Source organism: Telmatherina bonti, assembly GCF_933228915.1.
Source record: "Telmatherina bonti genome assembly, chromosome: 4".
NCBI classification, from domain to species: domain Eukaryota; kingdom Metazoa; phylum Chordata; class Actinopteri; order Atheriniformes; family Telmatherinidae; genus Telmatherina; species Telmatherina bonti.
In genome coordinates, this window is record NC_136622.1 from 29,769,249 (window position 1) to 29,794,096 (window position 24,848).

Sequence of the window (24,848 nt, forward strand, 5' to 3'; positions counted from 1 at the left end):
AATTTTACTGAGATGGACTGGCGAGCTGTCCATGGTGTACCTGGCCTTTCGCCCAAACACTCCTGGGATGGGCTCCAGCTACCCCGCAACCCTTAATCGGACTAAGCGGTTAGGAAAATTAATGAATAATATAATTTTACTAAAACAACAAAACTACTGTAATTACGCACTGTTACCACTGTGTTTCCCTGACCTCTGAAGTAGTCTTTAAGTGATGCCCAAGCTACCAAACTTTATTCTCTTATTGATAAATATGATCTAAATTAAGTCCCTACCCCTTACAAATTTATCATTTTATTATTTATCTTCTTTTTTACTTTTTTTATCATTCACACATGAAACTTTTTTGTTCCCTTTTTTTTTTTTTTTTTAAAAAGACATTAACTTGTTATCTAGATCTTCTCTAAGCTATGTTCACACAGAATTACATTTTGTGAAAAGGTTCAATTGTGAATGGACTTGTTTGTTTCCACATCAATTATTTTCATGGGTTCCGAAGAAAATATCTCAAAAGACACTTCAGAAGAGGTGTGATTTACAAAGCTTTGATATGATATTTTATTGAATGTAACTTAGTTATTTAGTTTCTATTCTTTACATGTATATATGTATTGTCACAAAAAAGTAGTAGTCTTTAAAGGTGGAGTATGTAAGATTTTCAATATTTTCAAAATAAATTAACCAAAAAAATAACTACAATCATAATTAGATAGTTTTTTTTTAAAATATGTAGGTTCCAGTCTGTCCATATTTGATGTTTTATTAAATTACAAGTTTAATTAATGACAAAGACCCTTCTTAAATGTTTGCCTACCAGTAAAAAAAAAAAAGTGCTTTTTGTCATTTGTCATTAATTAAACTTGTAATTTAATAACGCATCAAATATGGACAAACTGGAACCTACATGTTAAAAAAAAAAAAAAAAAACTATCTAATTATGATTGTAGTTATTTTATTAGTTAATTTATTTAGAAAATATTGACAATCTTACATACTCTTACATACATACTCCACCAGTGGAGCTCCTGCTTCCTCCTTTGCTCCATACCTGTGGCTCATAGGCTCGGGGTTCAGTCATGTGACATGCGCACTCGGCCCTGTTTTTGAGTTCGTTATGACGAGCCAAGGCCTCGGACTAAATTAGAAGCGAAGCCCCGTGTCTGTCCGGGCGAATTCATCATGGAGAGCATGGACCTGGACCTGGACCAGGAGCTCATGCAGAAATTCAGCTGCATGGGTACAACAGACAAAGACATCCTCATTTCGGAATTCCAGAGGCTTCTCGGGTTCCAGCTAAACCCCGCCGGATGCGCCTTCTTTCTGGATATGACCAACTGGTGAGCCCGGGGACTCAGCTGGCCTTCCGTGTGCTAGCTGTTCGATAATAAACACACTGCATTGGCTAGCTTTCTGTACAGCACCCTTACTAAACTAAACGGAAGAGAAAACAAAACAAGTAAAGGGAATATTATTTAATAAATATGTACCATTTATTGTAACAGTGTTTTGAACATGTTAGCGGGGGCGTAGTGTCTTCTTAAGTACGTTGTAGTAACGTAACCAGCTGAGTCAGTATGACTGACTTTTGATTGCCTATCAGGATCACTGTGGAGGATGGCTACATTTACATACGTGTTAAAATGGATACCATTTTTAAATATATATATTAATCAGCGTTACGGTAGAATTGTCAGAGATACACGTCTCATTTTATTGTTTGATGGCTATAGGTAATGCCGAAACGTATCTTATATCGTTGTAACTGCAGCCGCCGTAATCGCATCAGTTTATTACGTAATTTATCAACAGCGCCTATCGACTATGCAGAGCAGAGATCCATCAGTGGTAGCACATTGCAGATCGATGCTTAACTTCGTGTGTATTGATTTAGTTAATGTGTTTCTTACTACCTGGAAAACTTAACAAATGTATTTAGTTAACAAATGCAAAATTGTTTTGCTTTCTTTTCTGGTTTAAAAATAATAATAATAAAAAAGGACTTCCGGTCGCTTGTTTTCAAAATGAAACTGTTCTTTACGTGACGTTTTTGTGTGAAGATTTAATTTATCAGGAAAGGGGGAAGACCATTCATAAATCATTTAAGAAAAGAGTAGTCCCTGATTAAATTGTGTTTCAAGCCATCCAGTGCAGACAAGGCCGGATTATCCAATGGGCCTTTCGGGCACAGGCCATGTGGGGTCCATGTAGGGCAAACACAGCAGTTTGGACATGAAACAAAATGTACATAAAAGCCAGATAGTTACACCACAGTGTCTAGTGTATTGCTATTGGTACCACTGGCTGAGAGATGTTAGAAACATCATTTAACAGTGTATCATTCACAATTTTTACAATGTTATGTTGTGGAACGGGGCCCCTGGTACACTCTGGGCCCAGGGGTCTGTGCACTTTTAATACGGCCCTGAATGCAGGCATAATGAAGACAACAGAGCTAATGTCCTCTGGGAGTTCTGGCTGTAGCGGGATCACGTGACGACGCTCCTCTGCTGCATCCAGCTTTCTAAAAATAAAAACTGCTGGTTTGTGGATGTTCTGGTTGTACCAGAAGGCTGACGTGTGCTATGGTGGTCCCCACACCTGGTGTTAATGCGTTTATTACTGACTATTTTGTTAAGACTAGATTCCAAGACAATTCAACCAGCGGGTCCCATTCGTTGTTTGTTTTTGGTAAAAATGATTTGTCTTAATTGTGGTGAAATCCCAAATAATGAAATTGGATCATTGACCAACAAAGAAATAAAAACATGTGGTCAGGAAGTCTTAAACTGTAATAGGCTGTGAGTAACTCTACATAGACTAACTATATTTCTGGCTTACTTAGACATCTTGTAAAATGACTGTCCTACTGATTTTTTTAATATAAAACACAGGTTTTGGACTTTTTGTTAAATAAAAGAAGAAATCTGAAGCTTGTGGTTAATAAATTTCCAATGAGCTCTTTTCAGAAGCGGATTTATCATCCATCCCTCTGGTTCTTACCCCAGTTTGCATTTGGTAAGAGGTTAAGTTCACCAAAGGCCATTGATTTATCAAGAGAATAAGCAGTGAATTGACCTACAATTAAGATCATCCAATGCATTTAAATATAGGCCTGCTTACAGGTTTAATTGCAGCCACAGTCAACTTAATTGTATTAATCTCTGTTAAAACTGCTGTTGAAAAATCAGTCAGCATATTTTGTTGTTTTACTAAATATTAATTTCTAATGATCATTTTGATCTTTGCCTTTCCCTTCTCTCTTTTTGTGACCTAGGAATTTACAGGCTGCCATTGGGGCTTACTATGACTTTGAAAGTCCCAACATCAGTGCGCCATGCATGTCCTTTGTGAAGGACGTGACGATCGGTGAGGGTGAATCAGTTCCACCCGACACGCCTTTTACTAAGACCTGGAGGATACAGAACACTGGTAAGCTACTTGAAGTAATTTTAGCAATTAAATTAAACAAGGTAGAGCTGATGTAAGTTCTTTTAATGCTAAATATTATCATATTATTGATATATGATGAAGTCAGCATATTGTTATCTTTGTGACTTTCAGGTGCAGAGTCATGGCCTCCTGGGGTTTGTCTGAAGTATGTGGGAGGAGATCAGTTTGGTCATGTGAACATGGTGATGGTGCGCTCTCTAGATCCACAGGAAATGGCTGATGTCAGTGTGCAGATGCATAGTCCCGTTTCTCCTGGCATGTACCAGGGTCAGTGGAGAATGTGCACAGCAACAGGACTTTACTATGGAGGTGAGGACAGTACATTTACACAGTAAGAATAAAGAATAATAATAAAAAAAACATTCCATAACATTATAGAAGGTTTATTTTATTTGTCTTTTCAAATGTAAAGATAATTATTTCTTTACAGAAAAAGTTTCATTATAACACACCAAATTTGTTTGCGTCTGAACTTGAAACCTCCTGCATGCTAAGGCTGAGGGGTTGATTTTAAGTCATGTTTCAATGCTCTCTGTTAGAATACTTAGCTAGGCTGATTTTTACTATTTGACTTGTATGAACTCTGACTGGATCACAATGATTGAATTGATTTTGTCTGAAAAGTGCTCTGAGATAACGTTGTTGTAAAGTAGCTCTACTCAAATAAAGGTCAACAGAAATGATTTGAACTTTGGGGTAATCTAATCAAGCTATCTAAGTATAAATCACTTTTGGGGGTTTTCAAAGTCTGTAGATAAACCTTTAGATGTATTTTTATAGCATCACAAATGCAGCACATGTGGGAATTGGAGACATTGTTCAGTGAAAAGGGAGGCAGGACATGATGTCAAAAGTAATCTACAGAATTCAGTGATTTATTCCTAGTTTATCAAGTATTGCTTCCCCTCTTGACTTGTAAACTTTTAAAGTGCTTTGCAATAACTTGATGAATTGGTGCAGTACAAAAAAAGCTACATTGTAAATGTCGTATCAACAAAGGGGTGAGTAAACAATAAACCCAAAATAACAGAGAGGGTCGGTACAAAGCAGCAATGGCCAGCATGTACACTTGCTTGCCATGAATTCTCTTGACGTTTACCTTCTCTGTTCACACGCAGTCTTGTTCAGACATTGTCCAGACATAAAGCTTTTCTGAACTTGCTATTAAAAGTCTGCACATGGTGGAGTTAACCACGTCCATCTGTTCGAAAAAGAAACCCCCTTTTTTTTCCCCTTGGCCTTTAACCCAGAATAAGACGGCTTCTGGTCAGTGTGTTATAGTTTGGTTTTAATTATTGGTTTTATTTACTATTTATTCATTTTGTTTTATTGTTTTAATTCCTTATTCTTTGTATGACATGTTTTTATTGTGTTATTTATTTGCCTTTTAACTTTTTTATTCTGTTGTGATTTTGGCTGATTTTATAAAGCACTTTGTTTCAACTCTGGTTGTTTTAAAGGACTTTATAAATAAAGTTGTATTAAGTTGAGTTGAAAACATCTTCAGACTGCACTGATCAGCCCCCTCAGGGTTAAAGTTTGTCATTTGAACTTTGACACCGCCACACATAGCTACCCTGTTTTTTTTTTGTCTTTATAACAATCTAATGATGCTCCTTCCTTCATTAAGAAAAAGAGCAACATCAAAAAAGGAAAGGAAAGTGGAAGTTGCTTATTTTACTGAATAAAATCTCAACAAAAAGTAACTTCAGATTCATCAGTTCCAAATTTAGAAGCTCTCCTTTTAGAACTTATTTATATAAACTTATATCTGTGTATCCATTTAAGAATAATGGCAGTAATTCCTCATTTGGCACCACTAATTTGATTTTAACATTGAGTGCCAGAGGAAAGATGCTGATCTACAGCGCTGAAGGAAACTGAATCGTTGCCATAGATGCCTGTGCACTGAGCTAACGTGGCATTTCATATGGCAACTCGCTTTAATTGTCTTGACAGATGTCATTTGGGTGATCCTGAGTGTCGAGGTCGGAGGCCTCCTTGGCGTCACACAACAGCTTTCCTCTTTCCAAGCTGAGTTCAACACCCAGCCTCATCGCAGTGTGGAAGGAGACTACAACCCTTTTGCTTCCCCGGAGAGGAGCAGGTGTCCCAGCAGCAACAACAACCACTTCCACAGTGACAGCAGCCACAAAGGCGCAGAGGAACATTGGCAGGGAAGCCCAAACCAGCTGCAGCAAGAGCAGAATGGACTTTCACACAGCCCTGTGGATATAGTAGCAAACAGTCTCCAAAGCAATCTATCAATAGTCTCTTGCAACCAGGTGAGATACCAGATTTGGGGGGCGGGGGGGGGGGGGGGGGGGGGGGGGGGGGGGGGGTGCAGTGGTCAAGGGCTACAAAAATGGGATTTCTTTACAGAAGCAGGTTTAACAACTAGAATGCCTCACATGCAGGCTCTGAAAGTAACAGCAGCAAACCATGGACAAAAAGAGATGGCACGTGTCCTGGGGTGTGGGGCTGATGTCTGTAGTTCACTCAAAACTAAAGGAAAATTAAAAAAAAAAAAAAAAAAGGAAAGTTATCACATATTGGGGTATGAGTTGTTTTGTGGAATCAGTTTCATCAATCAGGAGAAACACTTTGCTCTATTTGAGACGAGCTAAGTGTGTTTAGGTTAGATTTAGTTGTATGTGTAGTTTGTGTTTGTAACTTTCATTTTTAATCATATATCAAATATCAATAGTGGGGTTATTATTTAAGAAAATGCAACTGATTAATGTTTGCAGTGATGCTTTACAAAAGGTTGTTAGAGAATAGCTGGTAATGTATTATCCTTCAGTTTAATAAGTTAATACTGTTAGCCCACATCTCATCTTTTGGAATGCATAGATGTCTTGTTTTCTTCACATATTGCAGTTCATCTAATTGTTTTCTAATCCTCTCTCTTACAGATACAGGAGCCGTCCTCTTTTGGGCACTCTTAAATCATTGGACTTGTCACAGTAAAGCAGCACTAAACTGTACCTCTGGAATCTGTCACACCAATAAAGAAAAAAAAACCCATGAGGTTTTATGGTGGACAGTTTGGAGATTAAAAACACTTTATGCAAAGTTTAGTTACACTTTGAGAAGCCAGAGGCCCATGGTCCCGATGTGCAGCTGAAACAACATCTGTATGCACGTGTGAATGCTAAGTTAACAAATGAGGGCAGTGATTCTTCTGAGTGACCTTTTTTTTTCTTTTTTCTTTTTTTTTTTTTGCCAGATTTCTTTGTTAGTTGACACTATGCTCATGGAACTGTGATGTCAGGAGTGTGTGTTTGAGTGTGTATGCATTGTGCAACCTGGAAAAGAGACTTTGGAGTTAAAGCCATTTATTGCCAACTGATTCTCCAGTTTCTTCTCTGATATTTTGGTTTATTGAGTGAATTTTTTGGACTTTAAGATGTCTGTGGTGCAAAGTCTTAACAGTAAGGGTGCCCCTGCTTTTTAATCATAATGTTCAGTATGGCTTTTTTTTTAAAAAAAAAAAAAAAAGAAGAAGCAGCATTTTGTTTCAAAGCTTATTTGGTTTTTGTGTTTTTTCCCCATGGCTCATTTGAAAATGACATTTTTGACTGTGTCATCATAGCGGCAACTTTATAAGTAATGCATCTTTTTTCCACTGGAGGGTGTCATTCATTACTAATCAGAGGATGGGATCCAAGGGTCCGCTGTAGTACAGATTACTGTTTTCTGAAAGACAGTGAAGGTTACTTTTCTACATTTATTCAAATCATTGCTGTTGATTTAAACTAGAAACATTTCTCTCACTCACTTTGTGGATTAACTTTACATATGTACCAGAAGCTAAATGAAGAGATTTAGTTTTATTTTGGTTCTCTGTCCTTTTAGATTTCCTCCCAGCTTTACATCAGCTGGCCAATCAGAGAGTTTTTCTAACAAGGGGGAAGGTTGAACTTGGCTAAGAGGGGGCATCAATAAGGTTCGTCACCTAGACAGATTCTAGGTCTGATCTGGAGGTATTTTTCTATGTGCCTGTTGATAACTTCCCCTTGGCAGCAACGATACGATACGAGACTTTTCAGACAAATTTTTCTGGTTATGATGGATTGGTGCATATCATGTCACAGCTGCCATAAATTCCAGTTATGTGATCCACAGCAAAGACATTATGGAAACATACATGCTTTAAATAATGTGCTCTGAATTTTTTATTTTGATCTTAGACTCCTTTTTAACTTTTAAGTTGAATGTAATCCATGAATGTAGAAGGTAATGATGGTTTTGGCAATGCTTTCATTATCCAAAGAAATATTTGAACTGAACTAGTGGTTTTATTGGCATCATTTCTGTCTCTTTTCTACATGTTTTGTGGGAGGATATGTATTGAGGTTTATATATATTTAATCAACAACTTTTTTTTTCCAGAAATCCCCAATTCATGGCAGTCTTTATCAAATACAGGCATCTTTCTTTTACTTACTGGCTAATCTATGCACTGAGTGATATAACTATTATAATTGTTAAATAAATATATTTTTCCCCTCATCTATGTCATCTATGAAGACAATGAAGTCCAGACAGGGCAATCAGTGCTTACATCTGCTTGTAATAACCCACAGTCACAGTGTTAAACCACATCATCAAGTAAACAAGCTCCAGGGATGCTGAGCCATGAGACATGATGATGCCCAGTTAATACCATAACAAGAATCCCTGGGCTAATGCTGTATACTAGAACTGCATTTCCTGTCATAACCTTAATGATATGAAGTTCTTCCTGTGGTCAGAGGACGTCTTTTTTCAGTTTATCAAGCGCTAAATATTTTCTTTTCTTAATATGTGATGTTTCTGCTGGCCTTCCGCTCGGTGCTGCAGGGTGAATCAGTTGGCATTAGACTCATACAGCAGCACATGTATGCTAGAGAGGACGTGCAAAAAAAGATGAGAGTCCCTTTCCTGTATGCTTGATGAATGTTTGTATGATTAAATTATCACTGACAGCTTAAGACTTGGATTGTGTGCGTGTCTCATTTACAAATCCAAAGAAATCCTTTTAAAATAATGGCAATATGTCTTCTCCTTGGAAAATAGTTATTTGTTTACATTGTAAAGTCAGAAATTAGTAAATCAGTACTATCTTAGCATGCTGGTTAGCTGATGTTAGCATAGGTGGAAACAACCGATTTTCTGATTTTTACACTTTACTTTTGGTAAAGTAATATCAACTTCCATAATTTTACAAGTGGTTTTTATTCCTTTTTTTCCCTTGATCTAACCGAGTTGCTATGCTTAGCTACATATTAGCCACCTGAGAGTTTCCTCTTTTAAACTAAGTAGTGTAAACACAGTAAGGAATTGTCAAAATTTGCTTAAAATAAAAGAAAAAAGCAAAACAAAATAAGATCTCAATGTATCTTTTTTTTAAAACAATGAATGATTTTAACATTGTTTTAAAGAAATCAGGTGGAAATCTAGTTAATGTAATACTATGACAGCACTAGTCAAATGGCTATGGGGAAAAATAAAATAGGTTTCAAGGAACATTTTCATCCTTTTTTTAAAAGGTCTGCTAGAACCAACGTTTCATAAATGTACTCCCTCGTTTATATCTCAAATGCAACATTTAAACCTTTTACAACTTAGTGAACATCCTTTACTCCAGAACACTGCTGCTAGAGTTTTAATAGGAGATCTGAACACATCACAGCAGTTTTTAAATCTTTACTCTAGCTTCCAGTCAGTCACTGAATACATTTTAAAACCCCACTGATTGTTTACAATCCCAGAATGATTAAAACCCACAATACATCTGTGATATGTCTAGAGAATAAACCAAGCAGAGCTCTTAGAACCAAAGATTCAGGTCAACCAGTCCAGACCAGAGTCCAGGCTAAACATGGAGAAGCAGCATTTTGCTGTTATGCTGCAAACAAGTGGAACAAACAACCAGTGGTGGTTAAACTCTCACTAAGTGTAGACTGAAGTCAAAGTTAAAAACATGTCTTTTCTGTTCTTTACAGGGCATGAAATCTGCCCCGTAATCTTTAACTGATCTTGCTTTTAATTATTGCAATTTACAATTTTATTGTGATTTTTTTTCAATGCTGGCTTCTCTTTACAACACCTGTAACGCTTTTAATGTGTGAAGCACTTTCAATTGTTTTGTTCATGAAATGGGCTTTACAAATAAAATTAGCTTGCCTTACTTGTGTTTTTGGAGGAAGAAGTAATGACAGACAATTTCATGATAAAATTTGATAAAATATTTTTCTGGTCCTGTTTCTATGTTTATGATTAGGCTCTTGAAGTCACTAAATATTCAAAGGTTTTTCTTAATAATGATTACAACAAAAAACAAACAAAACAAACCTCTTCAAAAATCACATGTGCAGCCTATACACAAAACACACAGAGACATTACCTTTGTTTTTTTTGTTTTGTTTTTTTTTGTTTTTTTTTTTCCAACAAACTTTTTTTCCCTTTCAAACCAATATCGCAATATTGACACCATCACAGCAAATTTGATTTGGGTTTTTTTTTTTTTTTTTTTTTTTATCACTATGGTCATTATTATCTGTGATCATAATCATCTTTATGCATATTTAAACGAACTTCTCGTTACATCAAGATGAACAGGCACTACACCAGTTAGGAGATAAAAGTACATCACTAACTATGAACATACATCTTCTAGACCGCTAATATAGGGTTTCCACAACATGAGCTGCTGTCCCCTGTGTGCATAAGGAAGAGATCAACATAAAAAAGCATTTACATGTACACCTTTTTACTGCCTCAACATGGTTAGGTCTCATTTTCAACTCAACACAGTTGTACAGTTACAATAGAATATAATCTTTAAATTACATCATAATATACAAATCTGACAGCGTGGGATAACATCACGCTTTGTATGATACACTGACAATTCCATTGCAATAAAATTCTTACAATATGGTACCTATTACTTAATATGTTTTCCATTGCTGTAATTTTAATGAAACACATTTACATGTATAACACTACATTTTGTCTTAATAGTCAATCACTTGCTTTTTTTCTTTTTCCTTTTTAATATTTTTTTTTTTACAATTTTTCTGTTACATTTACACAACTCATACACACTTGATGATGATGGTTTATCCCAAAATATTAACCTGGTAATGTCAATTATGTTGTTTTGAGCTTGCGTGTTTTGTGTATACTGTGTGTCTAATGCCTGTGTGTTTGTGTGAATGAAGATATATGTGTGTGTGTGTGTGTGTGTGTGTGTGTGTGTGTGTGTGTGTGTGTGTGTGTGTGTGTGTGAACGTGCATCGATGATGTTGGACACTTTGACAACAGGAGTCCTTTTTGCTATGCTGGACAGCTTTACTCTAAGACACAACTTGTGAGCTGGTGATGTGTTTCTCTCATGTGTGAGACCCAAACCTGTCGAGTCCTGTTGCAGACACAGACCTAAACACATCTCACCCCTGTTGGTCCGCTGACTTTTATAAAGTTCAGGACGGCTAAGTTATAAAAAGCATTTCTCCCATCTAATCAGAGATTTAGGTGCAACTTGTAACATGACAACTCACTAATTAATAAACTGCCAAAAGTATAATTTGTAGAGACAACGTAATGCACCCTTATACGCTGTGCACCATGTATTCCCTGTGTTTTGCAGACAAACAAAGTTTGGGTAGACTAGGAAGCAACTATGAGTTCTCTGATGCTGTTTCACATGATATGTGGAATTTGTGCATGAAAAAAAGAAACAGTAGATGATACTAGGTCATTCTTTGGCTCAGCAGGGATACGGGCCATGTAACTAGTGCTTTTTGCTATAGGCAGGGCTTTTAATGACAGTGGAGAAAGATATTTAGTTAACATGCCCTTTTACCAAGCCCAATCACTAGTACATTCATGTCCTGTTGGAGAGGCATCAATCTTCAAGCAACAGCCTATTGAGCAGTAAACATCAGCATCTCTCCATTGGCCCTTTGCTCTGGAAAAAGAGTCCCAGGCACAGGTATTGTTCAAAATCTCCCTCTTATTAATGCAGTGGTATCCTCAAGATGACTTGATCTGACTTCACTCTGATAGAATGTATTTCTCATGTCTTATCAGCAGAGGAGGGATCAAATAGAAACCTGATTTATTGAACCATGAATGAAAGCTTCTGTAGAAACTGTAAATCCTTTCCATGGTTTTGCATGAGTGTGATGTTTTCAAAGGATTTACGATGCAGAAAACAAAACAAAAACACCAAAAAAAAACAAAACAAAAGTAACATAAAGCTTGCTCATCAAGAAGCTTTCGCTTGTGAAACCAGAAGCAAGTGCATGTCCAGAGGCATGTAATGCTGCATTTGTAATTGAAGTGTTGCATCAAGTTGTAGCCTCAACAAGGCTGCAGGATTCGGGGAATGCAAGTCTTTGCATAGCACATGCTGCTATGCAAGTTCAGCGACAGTTCAAAACACATAGCACTGCACACACTGGAAAAGAGGCTGGACCAAATCACAAAGAAAAGTGTGGGGGGAGGAAGAGGATACTGTCTGTGGTACTTTTTAACACTACACAGCATTCCTGACGGAAAAATGACACACACAGCATTAAAAAATGCTACACAAAATGGCATCACACTGTATATACACAATGCAGGTTAGAGAAGCTCGTCTTCGTCAAATGGGCAGAACTGATTTTGCCATCCTCCCTTTTTCACATGAGAACACACTTCAGTGCACTGCAAGTTTTAATAAGCTGCATTATATGTCTAATACAGCTGCACAAAGAAGCAATGTGTTCCTGCACTGTTTGTGATGTTATAGTAGAGTGTGTGTATATACTGGTTTTACTGCTGTTTTTGAGTTTTCGTGTAAGTCCACCCACCCCGAATGCTGGATAAAATATGTTATACCGATATACTGTCTTTTAGGTTACTAAGTTTTTATTTAGGCAAGACTGCTTGGCGCATCTGTTGGGCAAGGGATGTGTTGCTCTTAAGTCTCTGGCTATGTGCGGTGCAGTTGGACGGGACAGTTCAAGCTGCCTCCTGTGGCATGTCCTTGTCCACTTCTGTGACTAGATTGGCTCAACATAATTGGCTGGGTACAGTCCCTCTCGGCCATTGTCCAAACGACCTCTACACCAGCCTTGCTCATCTTCATCCTCAGTCTTGGTCAGTTCATCACCTGCAAAGGAAACATGCCTGTTTAACCAGCACATTCGAATTAATCAAATATCACGTGCAAGTCCGAGGAAGAAACATTTTAGAAGTTATTTAGGCTGTAATATGCCACACTAACTTATGCAATATTGTTTAAGTATTTTGTATTTTATGCTCATGGAAAAATTACTTGTTTAATTTTAAAAAAGGAATTTAATTTTCTTTTTATTAATTTGGCATAGGAAATGGTATTTTCATGTACATTTACATTATGTATTTGTCATTAAAATGGATGGAAAGGGAAAGCCTGTAGTTAAAATCCATCTTACCAATAGTATAATTTATCTTTGGATTGATGTTATATAGATTTAGATTTATGTTATATGGATTCATGACATTTTTTTGTTATAACTGTGAATTTGCCTGGAAAAACTGGTCATTTAAGAACTTTACCAAACCCAGAGACACCCCCTCCCCTCTATAAGTTCATGCTAGCGCCAGCATGACTGAATAGTTTAGTTCTTTGCCAAGTTGTCTGAGTGTTTTACACTACACGTATTAATTTACCCACTGACTCCCATTAGCATTCAGAGCCATAACAGACAAAAACAACTCTCTGAAAATGGAAAGGTTCAGGTATTGCACTTTGACGAAAAAAAAGTTAAAAGCTCCTAGTATCTAAATAAAAAAGAAAACCGTTAAATGGCCCTCCTAGATGCAGAAGAACTACTGCTCAAGACAACTTTAAGGAATTACAAATAAAAAAGACTGCCAATTTTCACATTTCTTTGCATAATTATAAATTAAAAAAAATGAGTAATGATACAAAGTTTATTCATTTTGTGCTAATTGTACATGTTCATAAAACATTGCAGTTGTTAATATTTCCACTTTGATCTTTGAACAAAGTTGCTGAATTTTCTTTGCATTTTCTTTCTATTTAAATCTGTTCTTCATCCCCCACTAAATGTAATATAAGTGTGTTTGGAGACCAAAGTACAATCTAATTAGTCTTCAAAATATGTGTGGTTTGCCACAACCATAAAGTCAAACATAAACCCCTACAACAACAACAACAACAAAAAAAAAATGCTGTTGGTGTTTTGTTTGAAAGATATTTTCGGTTTTTCTTCCCATGTTAGTTACTCAGATTTGAGGCAGATATGACCGTCCACTTTAATGTCACATGCTTGCAAGTATACATATAGCCTAACTGCATGTTTGAGATTTCAGAAATGATGCAGCCAGATGCACTACTAGACTCATACATTATAGAATTATTACAAAATCTCATTAACAGCAACAATCAACTTAAATCAAGTTAGTTAAATCTAACTACATTAAATAAAGTCAAATAATCTTCTTACAAACTTATACTGTACAGTACAAAGCAGGTATACAATGTAACTTATGAGCCATTGGAAGCAACATGTTGAACAAACTGAATTCCCTCTGAGATCAACAGACACACAATGGACTTAAAATTCCCAGTACCTAAGTTTATGTCATATGTCAGACTCATTAGGGAATCCTTCAGCCAATCAGGACAAAGCCTTGCAGCTTTCTTGATTATCTAAATTCTGTTTATTGTGGGACAAATAAATATATAAAAAAAATTGACTAAATTTTCATCAATAGTGGCTCTGACGAAATGTATCTGGTTGTTAGGCTACAGATACACTTAGATCAGTCATACATAACGTAGACACAATCTGTTTATAGGAAAGGGCTCCTTAAACCTTTGTGAGGGTACAAAAGCAGAAAGATGAAGATGCACAGCTGCTTTTCTTCCCTTAGTTTGTATTTAATTCGCATTTCTGTGTGAACCTCTGAATCACTTTTTTCAGACCCTTTCCCGAGCAGCTCTAGTTAATTGGTGGCAATTCCCTATAATTTGTTTTGGATGCAGCTATTATTGACTAACCGCTGCCGTTCTGGATGGATAAAGGGGGCTTCATCATTCGGACACAGTTGCTTGTTTTTAACCAACTGCATCATATGCTGCAGCTTGTCATCTTATCCTCAGTCTGCATGATGGTAGCAGAAATCCCATTACCTGTTTAACCTGGTGTGACCATGATTAATTACCTGCTTTGAAGGTGAGTTCATCCTGTTCCTGGCCTTCATAGTCATAGAGGGCACGCACACGGACCCCTTTTCCAGTGCTGGAGTCATCTTCAAATGAATTTCCGTTCCCACCGTTCTCATTGCCGGAGTATGCGGCAGGCTGCTCATCATCGGACCACTCAGCCGAATACGCTTGGTTCTTGTCATAGCTGCTCACACTGGAGGAGGAAGACCATTTAATTTAAATGTTATTTTATCAGTTGATTCTATTAAAAAGTGAAATTAGTTTACTATTAAAGATCTATAAATTAAAAACATTTGCCAATATCTTGAAAACACTATTAAAAATATATAACTGCACAATCTACAGTATGTCTCAGTGAGATGGAAACAAATTTCTTGAACTGACCTGGTACGGTCACCAGGTGGAGCCACATGGTCAGTGCTTGGAGTGGGTGGGGCTCCGTCTGGTTTCTTCTTCTTTGGAGGAGCAGCGGCCTGTTCCGGGTTGTACTCCTGGTAAAAAGCAATGTGAATCAAAGACATGAAAATAAAATTTAAAAAGAAAAACAAATGTGTTATGCATTTGTATTAAGGTTGGATGTTGAACCTCAAATGCAGGCCAGTTCATGTGCATCCCTGGGCCGTGGTTGTTGCTGAACCACTTCAAGTCCTCTTGTGTGTTTGCAGCCAGGATTGTGCGCTCCAGTTCTCTGTATATTGTGGCATAGCTGAGGAGAGAAAAAAATGGAACAACTAGTGACAATGAAAGTGCCGAATGGGTCCTGGGGGGTGTTGCCAATCTGGCAACAGAACAAACAGTGCAGCTCAAATTCTGGGTTGAAAGACATCCACTGTTGGGTCATGAAAGAACAGAAGCATCTCCCTATATTTTCTGCTGAAAGCTCAAGTATTCGTCCCTTTTGTTAAGCAAAATGTTTCTGTCATTGCAAGTTTTTCTCAATCACAGCAATGTGTTTGAGTAAAAATAAAACATTCATCTTGTAGCTTTAATGTACATTTAGATGTAGAAAATGATGGTTCACATACAAGCAATCTATTGCCATCATTCCAGTCAGTACTGGTCTGAGACATGCAAGATAAAGTGTGAAAATAACAGAATAAATTAAATTGAGGGTAAACAATTAAACCAGTCAGCATCGTTGCCTAAAAACACAGAGAAGCCTGAGTAATCGATGTCATCCAGAGTTGGCAGGTTTGTTTAAAGAGCTTGAAAAATCACTTTGCCATGCCTCTTGGCTTTGTTTGTTCCAAAGCAGCCCCGAATATGACAAGCATTCGCTCTGAACAAAATTAATTTTGGCAGGAACGCTATTGACTGAATCATCAATTAATTAGTGCTTTGAATCTGACATGTAATGAGAAGTACACTGGCTGGTTGGTACTTGTGTTGAGATGAATCTATCTGGAGTGAACACAGCTGGATGTGGCTTAAAACTGATCAAACTGATCGACTAGAATATTGTTTGTACTGTGATTAATTTTTTTTTTATTCAAATGAAAAAGCATCCTTATTTATGAATTTATAACTTTTGTGAAATGCACCTGTGATGCATAACAGTACAACAGTATGTATTCCATATGAGGATAATTTCTCAGAGAAGAAATGTATAAACAAGGAGAAAAAAAGAGAAAAGCTGCATAAGCCAAACTGCAAAGAGAAGACATGTAGTTAGAATTTAAAAATGCAACAGAGCTGTGAAAAACTTCACATGGGGAAGAGGACATTTAAAAGGTAAACAATCTAACTGTTTTTCCATGATGTAGTGCAGCTCACCACCTGGAGGTAGATGCATCTTGATGCAGGCAGGACATTTCATCAACACAGACAGAAATTTACTTGAAACCTAATTTAGAAAAAAAAAAATTTTGTACCAACTTCTTACACTTGAAGATTACACTTCTAAATCTTACACTTTATGCAATATTTACAATTACTGCTTTGCACTTTATCCTTTATTGTTTGTATCTTGTTGCTATGGCTATTGTGTTGAGGGACAAGCAGATGCAAATTAGCTACTAGGCGGACTGTGTTGCACATTTATGTTTGTGTGTTTGTACTTACTGTCATTACTGTGCTAAATTGTCCCTTTCCAAATAAATAAATAAATAAATAAATAAATAAAATAAACCATTTTGAGAAGTCTTTATCCAATCAGAGCACTGTAGTGCCAACTTTTAGTATCAGTTTAGCACATTTTAGCTCACAATCTGGTAACTGTTCAGGGTGGTGTGCAAAATGTATTATTTTCAGTGACCTGGTACTACTTACAGTAGACAATGTTAAAAAGAGTTGCATTGTACAATGCAGTGCAAGAGCACTGTGAATGTTTGCCAACATACAAATAGCCAGAGTCTGTCATCATTTAGCTGCTTCTCCTACAGGGCAGAAGTCACACATGCTTTCACACTAACCAGTGAGCAGAGGACTAATGTTTGGAAATGAAGTGAAATCAGTCATGGGATCAGATACCAGGTGGATCAGATTGGATGGCACCTGCTCAGTTTCTAGAAAACCAGGGATGAAAGAAGACCAAAATTTCAGTTTGGAAACAAAGGCCATCACCCCAACCAAAGTGAAAGAGTGATAAGACCACTGAAGCCTGAAATATGCTCCAGTGAATCCTGCCAATGTCCCTCATGAGGTGGATACAAACCAGCTGACACTAGCAATCCTTGTCATGCTGTGTGAAGGATCTGCTGGAAACGAGGAGTCCACTCTCGACCCTGCAGCTGCAGAAGTGGTGCATGCGCTGCTGCACTTCAATCACCAACGTGATCGCAGAATGTAGAATGTGGATCATTAGCTATCAGCTGTAGCCCAGCACAGCAGAATCCATCCATGGCTGCATGCAGTCATGCACACAGCAGCACACATCCATGGCTGCATGCAGTCACACTGAAGCTGTGGGGTTGCTGAATTAAGTTGTGACTACCATGACAGCAACCCAAAACAACTGCAGAGGAACAAGAACGGGGACTAACTGTCGAGCAGTGACTGATCTTTCTGATTAAAATACTTATTCATTGAAGAATCTACAAATTGAATGTTTTTCAGATTTGCTAACCTTTGGTTCTCGGTGAGGTTAAGATGGCGTTTGATGTCCAGCAAGGCCTCCTTGAGGAAGGTCAGCCTCTTGACTTCATGCTGCTGGCACTGGTCAAACACTTGCTCCATGCTCTCCATATACTGTGGGGTGCACTTATTCAGCTCATCCAGGGACTTCTCATACTTCTCTTTGGCCTGAGGAATAAAAGACATTTTAACCTGAAGCCGCACTTAAAACTAAATATTTAACTTTTCTTTTGCTCACTTGGTCAAATTTGTGATAAAAATATATATTTATCTGTTCTCATACAAATAAAACCCTGTTCTTCCCCACAGTTTGGATACATATTGTGGCATAACATCTTATGGTGCTGATGTTAATCAGAAACTGCAAACATATTGATCAAGTAGCTCAATGAACTTTTATTCAAATTGCTATCAGGTCACTAAAATGCAACCAATCCAAGAAAGGTTCTGCAAACCAACAACATAAAGTAGTCTGTGATTTGGTTAAAAGGAAATATTGTTGACATTAACCAACAAATGCAACAAAAACATATTTAAATTTTAGATGAGATAAAGCTAATTTGTCTGAGACAAAAAATGAGAAGTTTGTCTGATTTACTCATTTCAAACTTAGCAAATGAAAAAAACTTTCTATCCTTTACCTTCTGCACATCTTGTTTGCATTTGTCCACTTTCTCATGGAGTTTTTTCTGCTGGTCTGGTGTGACAGAAGCCTCAGTCTTGCCATTGGCCTCTCGAGCTGTGGCTAGCTTCTCCTCCTTGCAGGCCATATGGTATGTTTTCTTAGCTGCCTCCATCTGCATATCCAAATACAGACATTGTAAAGATCACAGGATATGACCAAAGGGACAAAGTGGAGTCACATCAGTTCATCACAAAATATACAAGGACTTATGTTCCTTCATACTGTGTAACTGTAACTGTATCATGATATGGCTTCATGTCAAGACCCATAGTTTTAAACCGCACTTGAAATTAAACAAATGGAAGAAATATCGCTCCATTATTAGAGATGGATGATGTGGGAATTGATATTTGAAAATGTCAGTTTTATGCCACTTTAATTATCATGGTAACAATTATAAAACTAATTGAAAATACCAGGCTTGGTGCTTGACATTATTTAATAATTTCTTTAGTCAGTTTGAACTGGTTCAGTCTGAAACATTTCATGTTTTTGACCAACCTGAATCTGAGATAATACCGCACAGTTTTTTCCTCATTTAAGCATTAAATTAACTACTTCTGTTTTTTGGCTCAGATAAATTCTGAGTTTGTCTTTTCAATCATCACCATCATGTTACAGTTCCAGATGTAAGAGTTTCTTAGTCTGAGACCAGCAGAGATTTTAGGACTTGCTGACCATGAGTGAGTTCTGAAACTGCTGAAACCCAAATAACCAATTTCAGGTTAAACTGGGTCCAAACCAGCACTGCAACCAAACTACTTCCTCCAGAGACAAAAGTTGTTCTTTACCTCCTTGAGCTTTTTGGCCCATGGTTTCTGAGCCTTCTTGAAGCCTTCCTCTGCTTCTTTAGCCTCTTTGAAGCCTCCAATCATTTGCTTATGATATGCCTCTTTCTGCCAGTTCTTGACTTTTTCAACGTCTTCATTAAGCAGGTTGTTCTTCACATCTTGGTGCAGCTCACTCACTTTTTCTGCTTCGGTCATTACAGCGAGCCAGGCTCTTTCCACGGAGCCATACTGTGGACCTGGCATTCATTAAAAACGAGAAATTCGGGTAAAGTTTGTTACAAGCTGTTCTGTGGATTTATGCGTCATATTTTATGGAGACATGATAATCACCAAACTGTTTAAATGCAGATTTGACAAACTTAAATTGTTAAGTGCTTTCATTTAATGGTTTGTGTGCTGATTTTATTGGACTATCTTAAACAGCCGACCTTTCTCAATAAGCTGTCTCCATCTCTTGGACCACCCAGTTAGCTGATCTCCGTAGGCTTTTTCTATCTTGGCACGTTCCTGCAGGCAGCCCATAAGATCATTGCAGAGCCGATGGCCATCATCAAATCTTTTGACAGCACGTTTGTAGTTCCCCACCTGAGCACAGCGAGAGGGAGAAAACACAAAAGCTTACAGATAATCTAACAATGAATATCACCGAAAACAAACAAAAGAAAAACAGAAAATGTAGTTTAATGCGTTCATCTGTAAATGAATCAATCTGTTCTGAGCAGTTTGGTTCAGACCTATGAAAGGAGGAAATATTTCTCACTTTCGAGCACTGTGGCTTTGCTCACTGACCCATAAAGGAGCATAGCCTTTGGTCTGCTGAGACGGTTCTAATCACAGGAAACACAGTGAGGTGACAGTCTGTCAATAACTCCATGACTGGGAGTCATGGAACTAGCTGTTTGACACTGCTGGGACTGGTGCAGATCAACCCAGCCAAGTCAGCCATATTTGACTCTAAAGGTTTTGGTTTTTTGGATGGAAAACAGAGAAGGAAAAAGAGAGAAATCTGATATGTTCTGAGCAAAGTAAATGTAAATATATCCATCTCTATAAGTTCAATCAGAAACACTTTTCAAACCATGGATTGGTTGCCATTTAGGGGTCTGTAAATGCAAATCCAAATGCAAACCATTTTATTCAACTATATAAGACTGCTGAATATCAGGAAAAGAAGACTGAAATCTCCTGGGTTTTTCTGAAGATGGTCGCAGGAATTGAGGTTTAAAAAAAAAAGAAGAAAAATTGCAATTTATTATTTTAATTTAGCATGTTCCTAAACTTAAGAAAGTGCTAAATGCATTAATTAATTGTCCTTTTATCATTTTTTTAAGTTAATTCTAGTTTGAGCTGTGTGTGTGTGTGGGTCTATGTGTGTGGGTCCGTGTGTGTACATGTGACATTGTTTTTATGTTTTAAAGCACTTTGTAATGGCAACTGTTTGAAAAGAGCTAAATAAATAAAGTTTGATTTGATATAATTTGATCTAGTTGTAATTACATGCTATGTTTTGCTTGAAGCAAAGAGAGCAAGCAAGATCTAAACTGCTGGAGGTCCTTTCAGGTGAAAAAATGATATGATGTCCTGAATAGAACAGACTATTTGATATTTTGTCATGAATTAATGAATGATTCCATAGATAAACTGCTGTTTGTTTTTTTTTTTTCTGGGGATCATTAAAACAATTGCAACACATGGTATGTTCCAACATCTTCTTGTTTTAGTTTAAATTCAAACAGAAACCTCCTCCATCCATATTTACAGTCTGTATGAAAGGCCAATTTATACTACATCAGTACCGAGAATTATTTCCTGCCAGAATTTGCTTCGTTTTATTAAATCTTTTGCAGCCTTAAGTGGGGCTGCTTCAAATGTGCAGTGGCAGGCTGTGAGGCTCCGCCTCCCTGTGCCTGCAGGGGGCGTGAGCTCATGGTGCATGATGAAGGGAGGGTAGTGAGGGGGGTTTACTCGTGCCTGTGCATGTGTAGTTATGCAATGACATGGGCTTGTGTTTGCATGTGTACATGACAATGTGTATGTGTGTGTGCGTGCATGCGCACGTAGCTGCTTTAATCCTCTTGAGTGGTGTAATGCAGTCAGACAGACTCTCAGGAACGGATGACGAGGTAGAGACAGAAATACCACAGGCCTTGTTCGTGTGTGTGTGTGTGTGTGTGTGTGTGTGTGTATGTGAGAGAGAGAGAGAGAGAGAGACTATAGAATGTGTAGCATTATGCAGGCAAAGCTCATGGAGTACCTCTCAGATGCTTTCAAGCTGCAAAGCTGCAGAGATTGGTGTGAGTATGAGCTTGGATGTGGGGCTACTGTTGGAGATGAAAGCTGCAGGGAGACTGTGAGACAGGTGCTTAACCGTAAGACTTTTGTCCTGTGTGACGGATTCCCAAGTCACACCAACAACAACACGTAGGTGGACTGGTTATACACATGAAAACACACCTGAGCTCCAGTATCTGCGCTGCAATTCCAAGCTTGGTTGTGTTTCTCATGCTTGCTGAATAAAACTAAATCCTCTCATATCAAAACTTGATATTGAAACATTTTTATCGCTTTTATAAGTGATTTGCTGACCTTAGTTGTGTTGCTGCTACACATAGGCTACATGCAGGTGCAAGTGGTGAAAGGCTGTCTTTGCGCGCCTGATTACTGAGGCTCTTTGTCTGAGTCTGTCTCTGGTTAAGAGCCACGATACAAAGAAGACTCTGTACTGTGGGAATTCATTATCTCTAATTTGGTGGGTTTAAAGTGCACTCACACATTTGCTCACACACACTAACACACTGTCATGCTTCCATTACTTCAGAGGACATTATATTGACCATTACGTTGACTTGTTTTAATTACTACATGCTTTCTGCAACCATAAACGCTACTTGCTTTCATTTAAACCTGAAGCTGACAGTCTTCTCAAATACATTTATAGAAATGCAGATGTATATATGTGTCTGGGAAACAGATTAAATGTCCAGCAACATAATATAAGATTGTTGCCTGTAATGATTCCTCTAACACCTTTGAAACACAAGATATACCGGGCTTGTACTTAAAGAAAATGTGACTTCTTGGATCAGATATAACTGTGTTCAGTAGCAGCTTGTAACAGGTTCATATTTGTGATTGCTAAGATAAAAAAAGGAGGAAAACTGGCCACAAAAGAAAGTTATAATTTCCAAAACATTTGTTGACCTAAGTTATGTGTTTAGTTGAAATTTTTTTTTTTCAGTTTAGATAATTGCAAATTTATTCATTTGGAAGTTGGATTGGGATTTTCCTGAAATTCATTGCATAATTTCTACATTATTGTCATGCCATTTATTCTCAGAGTGAATATTAATTATTTACTTAAATAGCAACTTAGGCTTTGCCCTTGTTTGATTCCTTTTCTTTCAAACAGGAGTGAATAATAATGCATACATTTCACAGTAAAAACAACTTCAGCCTTCAACTAAATAAACTTATGTTGCTTTATGGTTTATAGGATATCCTCTTCATATGGAAGAATAACAACAAAACAAAACAAACAAACAAACAAAAACAAAAAAACAATGTGATTACCAGTTAGCTTGTGGACAACTGCTCTGAGATAGTCCCGCAGCGTTTTATTCGCCTGCTTTATTTGAAGTCTTCGGCTTATTCTTTGTCATCTATTTCAAACGACTCAGTGCCTTGTTCTTGTTAACATGTTTATCACAAGGATTATTTTTTGATTTCTATTTACATGATATACAATTAAATATGGTTAGAATTAAAGGCACTAGTCTTGGTAACAGTGTCACCGTATCACACAGAGAAAAATGACAAATGTGTGACGTTTAAAACACTTAGAACAAGAGGAATTATAGTTTTCTATCAAAGACAGGATTTTTATTGGGAAACCTTATGTTTGGTTGAGTTTTTTAACCTAAATTGTTTTGTCTAAGAGCATGAAACAAAACAACCATGGCAGTCATGTAGTTAAACTGCAATAAAAACATAATTATGACTATCTTCTATTGTGTTTAGGGTAATGAGCAGATCAACCTAAATGTTTCAGACTGAAACCTCAGACAACAGCTAAATTACTAACAAATGAGCAAAAATTTTAATCTGTATAAAACCCAGTGTAAAATACAGACAGTGGTAGATATCTCACTATGAGCAGGACAGTAAAAAACAAACTCTTTTCTGCACTTCTGAAGTCTGTAACTGAATAATAAGTGGACAGATAGCCCTCCTCATTAACATCTTTTGGAAATGAAAAAAGCTCATCCCATTAAGAAACTTGTAAAATCGTCAGATAAATCAGTCATGATTTTAGGGGTAACTCCTTGACTTTTGGTAGAAAAGCAAAGCCAAATTTTGAGAGGTTGTGTTGCTGGTTGAAAGTCCATTGGAACAGGCATGATGATGTCTCTTTACCTCCCAGAAGCTGTCCATGGTGTCGTCAGCACCTGCACATTCATCGTAAGAGCCAGACATTTTCCTGGATGTGGCAAAGCACTCTAATGACTAAACCTGTCCTCTGCAGCAGAGCTGGGTTCCTCATGCACTGAAAGAGACCAAGAGAACAACAACAACATGACAAGGCAGCACCACACAGTTACGTAGACAAAGTGACACAGTGAGCTGGCCTCTGTGCAACAGCGATGTAGCATCTTTCCCTGATAACTGGAGGGAAACTTGCAGTGCGGGAGGTTTGAGAAATTTATAATAATGAGACTAAAATAGTTCCCTCCACCAAGCACACAGCGCCGTGCCCTGGGGAATCTTAAGGGGCATCTTATATTGGTGTGTCCTAGAAAAGACGTGAGAGTGAGTGGAGCTTCACACAGCTCTGACCCTGAATCTCTCTATGATAAAAAAAAAAAAAAAAGTTCTTTTGACATGTTTAATCTGGGAGATAGCAGAAAACATGCACACACACACACACACACACACACACACACACACACACACACACACACACACACACACACACACACACACACACACACACACACACACACACACACACACACACAGTACAAATGCATTAAGTTAGTCCACCTGGAAATACCCTTTGCATGCAAACACACTGTCATTATAGCCTTGAAGCAGATATAAACAATGACAAAAATGGTTAAAGTCACCTACTGGGAAATCTACATCTCCATTTGTCCTCTTATTTTCTCTTTAAATAAACATTTACTTACTAACTCTACAGTTCCAGCTGTTGTTCCTCAAGCATTTAACTTGATTCATATTTATTCGTTTGACATGTTCAATATCTATCCACCAAGGTAAAAACAAGAGATGCTCTCTGCTGTATTGGTATTGAACCGTTTGAAGCCTAATCCATTTTTTCTCATGACTAATGCTTTCCCCCTGACAGAGAGCTCTTCATTGTACTGCAACAAGCAGTATAACAGGAATAGCATGCAACAATAGTAAAGCTATGTTAATAAAAGTCCTGCCAGACATGGTGTCTTAGTCTTAACTAGAGTGTAACTAGAGTGGATTGTGTAGGATTGTCATTGTCTTAACTCTATATGTGCTCCAACAGTGCAAACCTTTTCTAACACATTTTCTAATTAAAAGAATAAGCTTATTTGCAAATAGCTATTAGTATGCACAGTGCTAAATCTGTAATGGTTCACTATGC

General features: G+C 37.5%; 2 protein-coding genes across 2 annotated transcripts; one reads left to right on the forward strand and one right to left on the reverse strand.

Annotated features, from left to right (window-relative positions):
- The first annotated feature begins 1,108 nt into the window (after positions 1-1,108).
- LOC306754633 (protein ILRUN-like) lies at positions 1,109-8,383 on the forward strand. Its single transcript, XM_079238658.1, has 5 exons — positions 1,109-1,337; positions 3,275-3,429; positions 3,562-3,759; positions 5,410-5,735; positions 6,366-8,383. Exons 1-5 carry the CDS (start codon positions 1,180-1,182, stop codon positions 6,396-6,398), a joined length of 870 nt encoding a protein of 289 aa, XP_079094784.1. The 5' UTR covers positions 1,109-1,179; the 3' UTR covers positions 6,399-8,383.
- Positions 8,384-12,488: 4,105 nt separating this feature from the next.
- On the reverse strand, positions 12,489-23,686 carry LOC306755268 (protein kinase C and casein kinase substrate in neurons protein 1-like; the record flags this gene model as incomplete). The annotated part of the gene is made up of 9 exons (XM_079239593.1): positions 12,489-12,598; positions 14,662-14,858; positions 15,050-15,156; positions 15,251-15,371; positions 17,730-17,905; positions 18,379-18,534; positions 19,214-19,449; positions 19,642-19,798; positions 23,627-23,686. The coding sequence occupies 9 exons, from the start codon at positions 23,684-23,686 to the stop codon at positions 12,489-12,491; spliced, it is 1,320 nt and encodes a 439-aa protein (XP_079095719.1).
- Positions 23,687-24,848: the final 1,162 nt, after the last annotated feature.